Here is a 13,140-nt window from a genome sequence, read left to right as displayed (position 1 = left end):
GCCTTCATCAAATAAATACCTAGCATTTGAACCTTCCTGACTAATTTCCCATGCAGGATCTTGTCAAAGGCCTTACTAAAGTCCATGTAGACTGGTATCCTCCTCAAAAAATTCTATAAGATTGGTTAAACCCAATCTACCACGCATAAAGCCATGTTGACTATCCATAATCAATCCCTGGCTATCCAAATAATTATATATCTGATACCTTAGAAAACCTTCAAATAATTTACATACTACTGATGTCAGGCTCACCAGCCTATAATTTCCAGGGTTAGGTTTTGAGCCTTTTTTAAACAATGGAACGATGTGAGCTACCCTTCAATCCTCCAGCACCATACACATGGCTAAGGACATTTTAAATATTTCTATCGGATCCCTTGTAATTTCTATACTAGCCTCCCTCAAGGTTTGAGGAAATCACTTGTCTGGTCCTGGAGATTTATCTACCCTTATTCGCTTTAAGAGAGCAATCACTTCCTCCTCTTTAAACTGTATAGATTCCATAACCTCACTGCTTGTTTTCTTTACTTCCCACGATTCTCTGTCCATTTCCTTAGTGAATACTAAGGGGAAAAAACATTTGAAATTTCCCCATCTCTTTTGGATCCATACGAAACTGACTACTCTGATCTTCAAGAGGACTAATTTTGTCCCTTACTATCCTTTTGCTCTTAATATACTTGTAGAAACCCTTAGGATTTTCCTTCACATTGTCTGCCAAAGCAACCTCATGTCTTATTTTAGCTTTCCTGATTTCTTTCTTGAGATTTTTCTTGCATTTTTGAATTCTCAAGTACCTCATTTTCTCCATGCTGCCTATACCCATTATCCACCTCCCTCTTCTTCTGAACCAGATCTCTAATATCCATTGAAAACCAAAGTTCCCTATATCTTCTAACCCTGCCTTTGATCCTGACAGGAACATACAAACTCTGTACTCTCAAAATTTCACATTTGAAGGTCCTGCACTTACTTCGCACATCTTGCCAGAAAACAACATCCCAATCCATGGATTCTAGATCCTTTCTCATTTCCTCAAATTTAGCCTTTCTCTAATTGAGAATCTCAACCAGAGCCCAGACCTATCCTTCTCCATAATTAATTTGAAACTCATGGCATTATGATCACTGAACCCAAAATGTTCCCCTACACATCTGTCACCAGTCCTGTCTTGTTCTCTAAAAGGAGATCCAATATTGCAGCCTCTCTAGTTGACACCACTATATATTAGTTTAGAAAACTTTCCTGAACACATTCGACAAACTCCAAGCCATCCAGCCCTTTTACAGTATGGGAGTCCCAGTCAATATGTGGAAAGTTAAAATCTCCTACTATCTCAACTTTGTTTTCTGCAGCTGTCTACTATCTCTCTACGAATTTGCTCCTCCAATTCTTGCTGACTTTTGGGTGGTCTATTATATCTTTCCCATTCCTCATCTCTACTCGTATAGCGTCAGTAGACGAGCCCTCTGGTCTGTCCTACCTGAGCACCGCTGTGATATTTTCCCTGACGAGCAATGCCACTCCTTCCCATCCCCCACCCCACTCCTATTCCATCGCATCTAAAGTAATGGAAGCCAGGAACATTGAGCTGCTAGTCCTGCCCCTCCTGCAACCATTTCACTAATGGCCACAATATCCTAATTCCACGTGCCAAGGCACACTCTAAGCTCATCTGCCTTTCCCACAATACTCCTTGCATTGAAATAGATGCACCTGAGAACATTTCCACCACGTTCAATCTGTTGACTTCTCACAGTGTAACTTGACTCGAGACAGGATGTCAGGTAGTTGATTCAACCTGAGAAAGAAGTCAAGAAGGAATAATTTTGTTGGAGCACACAAGTTCTTTTAATTAAAATCTTGTAGAATATAATTTTGTGTAATAATTTTGTTTTAGTGAGCTGAAACTTTGTAAAATAAATGTAAGACAGGTAATTAAAAATGTTTTGTTGCTGTTTTCAAAATCTGGTACTATTATTTGTATTCCAATTAATATGATATTAAAATTAATTTAATTTTTTTAAATTTCCATATTCTTCTTCATGATATCAGTAAAAATTCCTTCTGACTTGCTACATATGGAATGGAATCAAAACATTGTCACAGAATTTGGGTGGGTGAGAGAATATTTAAAATATAGCTGCATTTTTAAAGTGGGGTATGGAGATCCTGAAGAAATTAGGAAAATGTGAAGGGACTAAAGACAAGATTAGTACTTAAAAAGTAAATAATCTTGAGATAAAACCATTTGCACAATTTTTTGTGGGTCTTGCTAGTAAATGCAGAAGTCCCAAATGTGGCTAGGCTTGGAGTTTAACAATAAAGTCTGCTGATGCTGGGATTGAGTGCTCAGCAGGTCACGCAGCATCTAAAGGAACTAAAGGGTAACTCCAGCACATTGATGTATTGTGTGCCACATGACCTGCTGAGTCTTGCAGCACAAAAGACCCAGCCAATCATGTTGCTTGACCTTCACTTCCTATGGATGCTGCATGGCCTGTGTGGCGCAATCAGTGACCACTCGCAGACATGAAGCAAGAGTCAAAGGCTTTATTGATCCGAAGACCCAGATATGTCTCTACATGCTGCTGGCTCGTGTCCAAGGCAGGTATGAGGGAGGAGACTAGGGCTCTTGGCCTTTATTAGGGAATCTTATGGGAAGGGGCTACAGGTACAGAAGGTGGGCCAGCCAGGCCAGGCCAGTGAGGACATGCTGGACATGGCCGCAGTACTGTGTTCCACACATTCTGCTGATTGGCTAATATTTAACTTGAAATCTGTACATATAATTGTTCATACTACAGAAATATGCTGACTTTTTGGGAGAGAATTCTTAGCCTTTATTTAAAAGGAGTAATCTCTGTTTATTGGTTTTTAATTTGTTTGAAGTTATTAAATAAAATAAAGTATAATGAACACACCAATATAAATTCCTTTGATCTCTAAAGTAAAGCTATATTTGTTTATTTATATATTTCCTAGACAAACAGCTCATTGAAATGATTGATGCATCTGCCCTTGATGTTATTAAAGGGAATCAAGTTAACAAATCACATTCTAGATATCAGTCTTATACTGTGTTTTTAAGAGGTAAGTTGATGTTTTTATTGCAATATAGGGGGCTGAATTTCAGGTTTCAGTTTTATTGAAATGACAAGCAATACTTCAAGTTTAATAGTCCCATGTTTCAAATTGCAAATCGCTCTCATGGAAATAATGCCTCATTTTTGTCAGCTTTCTCTTAGAATTAATACCACTTCATACTGTTTCCATGCAACTTTTTACATTCGAACAAACGCACAGAATTTTTGACTGATCCCTAATTTAAAATTTTATCCATTTACTGACAAATCTGTAAATGGACAAATTTTGAGGGGTATTTTCCATAGATGGGCTTGCACCATAGCCATTTCATTTAATCCTCTGTCCTTAACCTGCATGTGATCAAGAAATATTGTCATTAAAAATAAAACTTGGAAAACAAATTTCAAGCACAAGTACTTCTGGGACATTCCACAATGTTTCTATTGCACAGTTCTCTACTTCATTGGTACCTTAGGTTTGACTTCTGCTCTTTTAAAGAGGAAAAAAAAGACAAGGGGACATTGAACACAAAGGTCAACCATTTTTAATTCCTCTGATGTCTTAGTGGAGAGATTTTTTTTAAATGTGAAGGTTATCCCATACTAGTTTTAGTGAAAAAAGGGGAGTTATTATCTTGCTCAGGAGAGGCAGAAGCTGATTTTAAATTATAATAATAATTTAGAGATCCAGCATGGTTACAGGCCTTCTGGCTCACAAGCCCAAGCCACCCATTTACACCCATGTGACCAATCATTTTACCAACCCTGTACATTTTTGGAACAATGGAGGAAACTGGAGCACCTGGAAGAAACCCGTGTGAGCATGGAGAGAATGTACAAATGCCTTACAGACAGTGGCAGATTGAAACTTTGGTTACTGGCGCAATAATAGTGCTGAGTGAGCTCACTAGCTGAGTGAGACTGTATACTTCACACTTGAACTAATATCCCTATGTTAGGGAGGCAGAAAATTAATTGATATGATTTTAATTCAGTAAATCTTGATGGAAACTTTTCATAGGTGGAAATTCATGAAATACAATACAATGGGTGTCAGCAGCTATCTGGTACCTCTTCCAAAAGACAGTTGAGACGTTAACTGTGGAAGTGTATGGAGAACTTGAATCCTGAGTGCACTTATTTGCACTTCCAGAAGGATTTACTGGATAGCAATAAAGTGTGAACACATTTTCTGCTACCCTAATTTAAGGGAATTTAGGGATACTTAAACCATTATCCTCTTGCATTAAATCTAAAATGTTTTTACTGATTTGTGAGACTTCTGATGTTGATGCTTCATTTTCTCCCCCTGAGACATTCCAGTTTTCTGAACTCGTGTGGAAATATTTCAGCACCACACTTTCCTGTGCCAGGAGGTCACAGTAGTGAACTTCCTCGATGTTTTATGCATTTATAGCCAAAAAGGCAGCTGCTGATATTGTTCTAAATATAGGATATTTGGCATTGCATGTATGAAGGAATCTTTTAAACAATTTTATCATCACATCGCTTTTCTGATTTTCCTATGATTTAGGGGTCTAATCAATATTCTTCATACTGCTGCATTTCTCTGCAGAATGCTAATAGAATTAATGCACAGCAGGTTGATGTTATTAATAAAAGGTTAACTAATGCAAACATGAAACTCTTAATCAGAATAAACTTCCAGCAATTTTCTTCTGTTCTTTGGGCTGAATTAAATATTTCTTAACCTCTTGCCACCAAAGTGAAAGCCAATGTTTAAGTATACATCTACAATGGATAAAATGGGATTTCTCAAGATCAGCCAAATCAAGATTGTTTTTTTTTTAATTTTTTATTTTTCACACTATAAACCACATTGATCAAGATACATACATTTTTCTTTTCAAATATATACAGTGTCATTTTCTCCCCCCACCCTCTTCCCATCCCACCCTCCCTACCTCCCCTCCCATTCATTTAAAGTACAGAATCTAAGATACATTAAACCCGTCAAACAAGGTTGTCACTCAATAAAAATAAACAAGAAATTCCACTGATTCAATTCTTTTCATTTCCTTCTCCTTCTGTCATTTTAGGTGGTAGATGTCCCCGGTAGGTTTTCTCTATTGTGTTTCATGTATGGCTCCCATATTTTTTCAAATATTGTAATATTATTTCTTAAATTATGATATTTTTTCTAATGGAATACATTTATTCATTTCTATATACCATTGTTGTATTCTCAAGTTATCTTCTAATTTCCAGGCTGACATAATACATTTTTTTGCTACGGCTAGGGCTATCCTAACAAATCTTTTTTGTGCACCATCCAAATCAAGTCCAAATTCTTTGTTTTTTATGTTACTTAGGAGGAAGATCTCTGGGTTTTTTGGTATATTGCTTTCTGTGATTTTATTTAATATCTGGTTTAGATCTTCCCAAAATTTTTTCACTTTCTCACATGTCCAGATTGCATGAATTGTTGTTCCCATTTCTTTTTTACAACGAAAACATCTGTCAGATACTGTTGGGTCCCATTTATTTAACTTTTTTTTTTAAATTTTTTATTTTTCACACCATAAATCACAATAGCCATGATATACACTTTTTCCTTTTCACACATTTACAGTGACTTTTTCTCCCCCCCTCCCTCCTCCCAAGCCACCCCCCCCCCATCCCCCCCCTCTCATCCATTTTAGGTATACAATCTAGGTTGCATTAATTCAGTCAGACAATGTTGTCATTCAACAAAAATACACCAGAAATTCTACAGAGTCCATTCTTTTCTTTCCTTCTCCTTCCATCAACTTAGGTAATGTTTGTCCCCGGTAGGTTTTCGCTATTGTATTTAATGTAAGGCTCCCATACTTGTTCGAATATTTCAATATTATTTCTTAAACTATATGTTATTTTTTCTAATGGAATACATTTATTCATTTCTATATACCATTGTTGTATTTTCAAATTATCTTCCAATTTCCAGGTTGACATAATACATTTTTTTGCTACGGCTAGGGCTATCTTAACAAATCTTTTTTGTGCATCTTCCAAGTCAATTCCAAATTCTTTATTTTTTATGTTACTTAGGAGAAAGATCTCTGGATTCTTTGGTATATTGTTTTCTGTTATTTTATTTAATATCTGATTGAGATCATCCCAAAATTTTTCTACTCTCTCACATGTCCAGATTGCATGAATTGTTGTTCCCCTTTCTTTTTTACATCGAAAACATCTATCAGATGTTGGGTCCCATTTATTTAACTTTTGCGGTGTAATGTATAGTCTGTGTAACCAATTATATTGTATCATACGCAGCCTCGTATTTATTGTATTTCTCATCGTTCCAGAACATAATTTCTCCCATGTTTCCTTTTTTATCTTTATATTTAAATCTTGTTCCCATTTTTGTTTAGTTTTACCATTTGTTTCCTCATTCTCCTTTTCTTGCAGTTTAATATACATATTTGTTATAAATCTTTTGATTAACATTGTATCTGTAATCACATATTCAAGGTTACTTCCCTCTGGTAAACTCAAATTGCTTCCTACTTTATCTTTCAAGTAGGATCTCAGTTGGTAATATGCCAGCGCTGTATCTCCAGTTATATTGTACTTATCTCTCATTTGTTCAAAGGATAAGAATCTACTTCCTGAAAAACAATTTTCTATTCTTTTAATCCCTTTTTTTTCCCATTTTCTAAAGGAAAGGTTGTCTATTGTAAAAGGGAGTAGCTTATTTTGCGTCAATATTAGTTTTGGTATTTGATAATTTGTTTTATTTCTTTCTACATGAATCTTCTTCCATATATTGAGGAGATGGTGTAATACTGGAGAAGTTCTTTGTTGTACCAATTTTTCGTCCCATTTATATAATGGGTATCTTTTCCCCTATTTTATCTAATTCTAGTCTCGTCCAGTCTGGTTTTTCCCTTGTTTGATAAAAATCTGATAGGTATCTTAATTGTGTGGCTCTATAATAATTTTTGAAGTTTGGCAATTGTAAGCCTCCTTGTTTATACCATTCTGTTAATTTATCTAGTGCTATCCTCGGTTTCCCCCCTCTCCATAAAAATTTCCTTATTATTTTCTTTAACTCTTTGAAGAATTTTTCTGTCAGTTGTATTGGCAATGCCTGAAATAAGTATAGTATCCTTGGAAAAATGTTCATTTTAATACAGTTTATCCTTCCTATCAGTGTTAGTGGTAGCTCTTTCCAATGCTCTAAATCGTCCTGTAATTTTTTCATTAGTGGATTGTAATTGAGTTTATATAATTGGCCTAGATTTTTGTTTATTTGCACACCTAGGTATCTTATTGCCTGCATTTGCCATCTGAATGGGGATTCCTCCTTAAATTTTGAGAAATCCGCGTTATTCATAGGCATTGCTTCACTTTTATTTACGTTTATCTTGTATCCCGACACTTCTCCATATTCCTTCAATTTCTTATATAGTTCTTTTATTGATAGTTCTGGTTCTGTTAAGTACACTATCACATCATCCGCAAATAGACTGATTTTATATTCCCTGTCTTTTATTTTTATTCCTTTTATATTATTATCAATTCTTATCGATTCTGCTAGTGGTTCTATAGCTAGCGCAAACATTAATGGTGATAGTGGGCATCCCTGCCGCGTTGACCTGCTTAAGTTAAATTGCTTTGATACATGTCCATTTACTGTCACTTTCGCTAACGGTCCCTTATATAATGCTTTAATCCAATTAATATACTTCTCCGGTAAACTGAATTTTTGCAATACTTTGAACAAGTAATTCCATTCTACTCTGTCGAAGGCATTCTCTGCGTCTAAAGCAACTGCTACTGCCGGTGCTTTATTTCCTTCTACTGCATGAATTAAGTTAATAAATTTACAAATATTGTCTGTTGTGCGTCTTTTTTTGATAAATCCAGTTTGGTCTAAATTTACCATTTTCGGTACCTGTTCTGCTAATCTGTTTGCTAATAGTTTAGCTATTATCTTATAATCTGTGTTTAGCAGAGATATTGGTCTATATGACGCTGGTGAGAGTGGATCTTTCCCTTGTTTTAGTATCACTGTAATTATTGCTGTTTTACATGAATCTGGTAAGTTTTGTGTCTCATCAATCTGGTTGATTACATCCAGGAGGGGCGGTATTATTAGATCTTTAAATGTTTTGTAGAATTCTATTGGGAGTCCATCCTCTCCTGATGTCTTATTATTTGGTAATTTTTTTATTATCTCTTGTATTTCTACTGTTCCAAATGGTTCTGTTAATTTATTTTGTTCCTCTATTTGTAGTTTTGGTAGTTCAATTTTAGTCAAAAATTCATCTATTTTCCCTTCTTTCCCTTCGTTTTCAGTTCGGTATAATTGTTCATAGAATTCTCTGAAGTTTTCCTTAATTTCTTTTGGATTATATGTAATTTGTTTGTCTTTTTTCCTGTTGCCACTACCATTTTCTTAGTTTGCTCTGTCTTAAGCTGCCATGCTAAGATTTTGTGTGTTTTTTCACCTAGTTCATAATATTTCTGTTTTGTCTTCATTATATTCTTCTCCACCTTATATGTTTGTAATGTTTCATATTTTATTTTTTTATCCGCCAATTCTCTTCTTTTGGTTGTATCTTCCTTTATTGCTAATTTTTTTTCTATGTTTATTATTTCCCTTTCCAACTGCTCTGTTTCCTGATTATAGTCCTTCTTCATCTTGGTTACATAGCTTATTATTTGTCCTCTAATGAATGCTTTCATTGCGTCCCATAGCATAAACTTATCTTCCACTGATTCCGTATTTACTTCAAAGTACATTTTTAATTGTTTTTCAATAAATTCTCTAAAATCCTGTCTTTTAAGTAGCATGGGGTTTAATCTCCATCTATACATTCTTGGAGGGATGTCCTCTAGCTTTACTGTCAGTATTAAGGGTGAATGGTCCGATAGCATTCTCGCTTTATATTCTGTTTTTCTTACTCTATCCTGCATACTAGCTGATAACAAAAATAGGTCTATTCTTGAGTATGTTTTATGTCTAGTCGAGTAGTATGAGTATTCCTTTTCTTTTGGGTTTTGTTTCCTCCATATGTCCACAAGTTTCATTTCTTGCATTGATTTAATTATAAATTTGGTTACTTTGTTCTTCCTGTTAATTTTTTTCCCCGTTTTATCCATATTTGGATCCAAATTCAGGTTGAAATCCCCTCCTATTAGTATGTTCCCTTGCGTATTAGCTACCTTCAAAAAGATATCTTGCATAAACTTTTGATCTTCTTCGTTAGGTGAATATATATTAAGTAGATTCCAAAGCTCCGAATATATCTGACATTTTATCATAACATATCTCCCTGCTGGATCTATTATTTCCTCTTCTATTTTAAATGGCACATTTTTGCTAATTAATATAGCCACTCCTCTTGCTTTTGAATTATACGATGCTGCTGTTACATGTCCTACCCAATCTCTCTTTAATTTCTTGTGCTCCAATTCAGTTAAGTGTGTTTCTTGGACAAATGCTATATCTATTTTTTCCTTTTTCAGTAAATTTAGTAGTTTTTTCCTTTTAATTTGGTTATGTATTCCATTAATATTTAAAGTCATATAGTTCAGCTTAGCCATTTTATATTTTGTTTATCTTCTCTTTCCGTTTTTCCATCATTACCTTTCCTCCTTTTCCATTTCTGTTTTCTTATTTTCAACTCTTTACCAGACAACATTCCTACAACATCCAACATTTTCCTTATTTTCCTATTTCTATCTTCTTTATCCCCAATCTCCCCTTCCCCTCCTGAGTTGTCCTTTATCCCTAGTCGGACAACCACATCTCCCCTCTCCATTTGGATTTGCGAATCCATTTATTTAACTTTTGAGGTGTAATGTATAGTGTATCCAGTTATATTGTATCATACGTAGCCTCGTGTTTATTGTATTTCTCATAGTTTCAGAGCATAACTTCTCCCATGTTTCCTTCTTTATCTTTATGTTTAGATCTTGTTCCCATTTTTGTTTAGTTTTACCATTTGTTTCCTCATTCTCCTTTTCTTGGAGTTTAATATACATATTTATTATAAATTTTTTGATTATCATTGTATCTGTAATCACATATTCAAAATTACTTCCCTCTGGTAACCTCAGACTGCTTCCCAATTTGTCCTTTAAGTAGGATTTCAGTTGGTAGTATGCCAACACTGTATCTTGAGTTATATTATATTTATCCTTCATTTGTTCAAAGGATAGTAATTTATTTCCTGAAAGGCAATTTTCTATTCTTTTGATCCCTTTTTTCTCCCATTCTCTAAAGGAAAGGTTATCTATTGTAAAAGGGATTAGCTGATTTTGTGTCAGTATTAGTTTTGGTAATTGGTGATTTGTTTTATTCCTTTCTACCTGAATCTTCTTCCAAATATTGAGCAGATGATGTAATACTGGAGAATTCCTATGTTGTACCAATTTTTCATCGCATTTATATAATATATGTTCAGGTATCTTCTCCCCTATTTTATCTAGTTCTAATCTAGTCCAATCTGGCTTTTCCCTTGTTTGATAAAAATCTGATAGGTATCTTAATTGTGCGGCTCTATAATAATTTTTAAAGTTTGGCAGTTGTAAGCCTCCTTGTTTATACCATTCTGTTAATTTATCTACTACTATCCTCGGTTTCCCCCCTTTCCATAAAAATTTCCTTATTATTTTCTTTAACTCCTTGAAGAATTTCTCCGTCAAGTGTATTGGCAATGCCTGAAATAGGTATTGTATCCTTGGGAAAATGTTCATTTTAATACAGTTTATCCTTCCTATTAGTGTTAGTGGTAAGTCTTTCCAATGCTCTAAGTCGTCCTGTAATTTTTTCATTAGTGGATAATAATTAAGTTTATATAGATGGCCGAGGTTTTTATTTATTTGTATACCTAGGTATCGTATTGCTTGCATTTGCCATCTGAATGGTGATTCTTTCTTAAATTTTGAGAAATCCGCATTATTCATTGGCATTGCTTCACTTTTATTTGCGTTAATCTTGTAACCCGACACTTCTCCATATTCCTTCAATTTCTTATGTAATTCTTTTATTGATATTTCTGGTTCTGTTAAGAATACTATAACGTCATCTGCAAATAAACTGATTTTATATTCCTTGTCTTTTATTTTTATCCCTTTTATTTTATTTTCTGTTCTTATCAATTCTGCTAGTGGTTCTATAGCTAACGCGAACAATAAGGGTGATAGTGGGCATCCCTGCCTTGTTGATCTGCTTAAGTTAAATTGCTTTGATATATATCCATTTACTGTCACTTTCGCCAATGGCCCCTTATATAATGCTTTAATCCAATTAATATACTTCTCTGGTAAACTAAATTTTTGTAATACTTTGAATAAATAATTCCATTCTACCCTGTCAAAGGCCTTCTCTGCGTCTAAAGCAACTGCTACTGTTGGTGCTTTATTCCCTTCTACTGCATGAATTAAGTTAATAAATTTACAAATATTGTCTGTTGTTCGTCTTTTTTTAATAAATCCAGTTTGGTCTAGATTTACTATTTTACGTACATAGTCGGCTAATCTGTTTCCTAATAGTTTAGCTATTATCTTATAATCTGTGTTAAGTAAAGATATTGGTCTGTATGATGCTGGTGTGAGTGGATCTTTCCCTGTCTTTAGTATTACTGTAATTATTGCTGTTTTGCATGAATCTGGTAAGCTTTGTGTTTTATCATTCTGGTTGATTACTTCCAGGAGGGGAGGAATTAATAAATCTTTAAATGTTTTATAGAATTCTATTGGGAATCCATCCTCTCCTGGTGTTTTATTATTTGGTAGTTTTTTTATTATCTCTTGTATTTCTAGTATTTGAAATGGTTCTGTTAATTTATTTTGTTCCTCTATTTGTAATTTTGGTAGTTCAATTTTAGTTAAAAATTCATCTATTTTGTCTTCTTTCCCTTCGTTTTCAGTTTGGTATAATTGTTCGTAGAATTCTCTGAAGTTTTCATTAATCTCCGTTGGATTATATGTGATTTGTTTGTCTTTTTTTCTTGATGCCAATACCATTCTCTTAGTTTGTTCTGTCTTAAGCTGCCATGCTAGAATTTTGTGCGTTTTTTCTCCTAGTTCATAATATTTCTGTTTTCTCTTCATTATGTTCTTCTCCACCTTATATGTTTGTAGTGTTTCATATTTTATTTTTTTATCTGCCAATTCTCTTCTTTCAGTTGTATCTTCCTTCATTGCTAATTCTTTTTCTATATTTACTATTTCCCTTTCCAACTGCTCTGTTTCCTGATTGTAGTCTTTCTTCATCTTGGTTACATAACTTATTATTTGCCCTCTGATGAACGCTTTCATTGTGTCCCATAGTATAAACTTATCTTTCACTGATTCCGTATTTATTTCAAAGTACATTTTAATTTGTCTTTCAATGAATTCTCTAAAATCCTGCCTTTTAAGTAGCATGGAATTTAATCTCCATCTATACATTCTTGGAGGGATGTCCTCTAACTCTATTGTCAATATCAGGGGTGAGTGATCCGATAATATTCTAGCTTTATATTCTGTTTTTCTTACTCTGTCTTGCATACAAGCTGATAACAGGAATAGGTCTATTCTTGAGTATGTTTTATGTCTACCCAAATAATATGAATATTCCTTTTCCTTTGGGTGTTGTTTCCTCCATATATCCAAAAGTTGCATTTCTTGCATCGATTTAATTATAAATTTGGTTACTTTGTTCTTTCTGTTAATTTTTTTCCCAGTTTTATCCATGTTTGAATCCAAATTAAGGTTGAAATCCCCTCCTATTAGTATGTTCCCTTGCGTGTCTGCTATCTTCAAAAAAATATCTTGCATAAATTTTTGATCTTCTTCGTTAGGTGAATATACATTGAGTAAATTCCAAAACTCTGAATATATCTGACATTTTATCATTACATATCTCCCTGCTGGATCTATTATTTCCTCTTCTATTTTAATTGGTACATTTTTACTGATTAATATAGCTACTCCTCTAGCTTTTGAATTATATGACGCTGCTGTTACATGTCCTACCCAATCTCTCTTTAATTTCTTGTGCTCCATTTCAGTTAAATGTGTTTCTTGCACGAATGCTACATCAATTTTT

General features: G+C 34.1%; 1 protein-coding gene across 1 annotated transcript in view; it reads left to right on the top strand.

Moving 5' to 3' along the window:
• Nucleotides 1-13,140, top strand: part of mcmdc2 (minichromosome maintenance domain containing 2) — a 71,941-nt gene that overhangs the window by 14,227 nt on the left and 44,574 nt on the right. The window contains exon 6 of the mRNA XM_069921338.1: nt 2,989-3,096. Coding sequence (XP_069777439.1) covers nt 2,989-3,096 — 108 coding nt within the window. The remainder of the gene's footprint in view (nt 1-2,988; nt 3,097-13,140) is intronic.

The sequence above is a fragment of the Narcine bancroftii genome, chromosome 2 (assembly GCF_036971445.1).
Source record: "Narcine bancroftii isolate sNarBan1 chromosome 2, sNarBan1.hap1, whole genome shotgun sequence".
Taxonomy (NCBI): Eukaryota; Metazoa; Chordata; class Chondrichthyes; order Torpediniformes; family Narcinidae; genus Narcine; species Narcine bancroftii.
The sequence above is the reverse complement of the archived record's forward strand: the minus strand, read 5'-3'. Positions and strand labels throughout refer to the sequence as shown.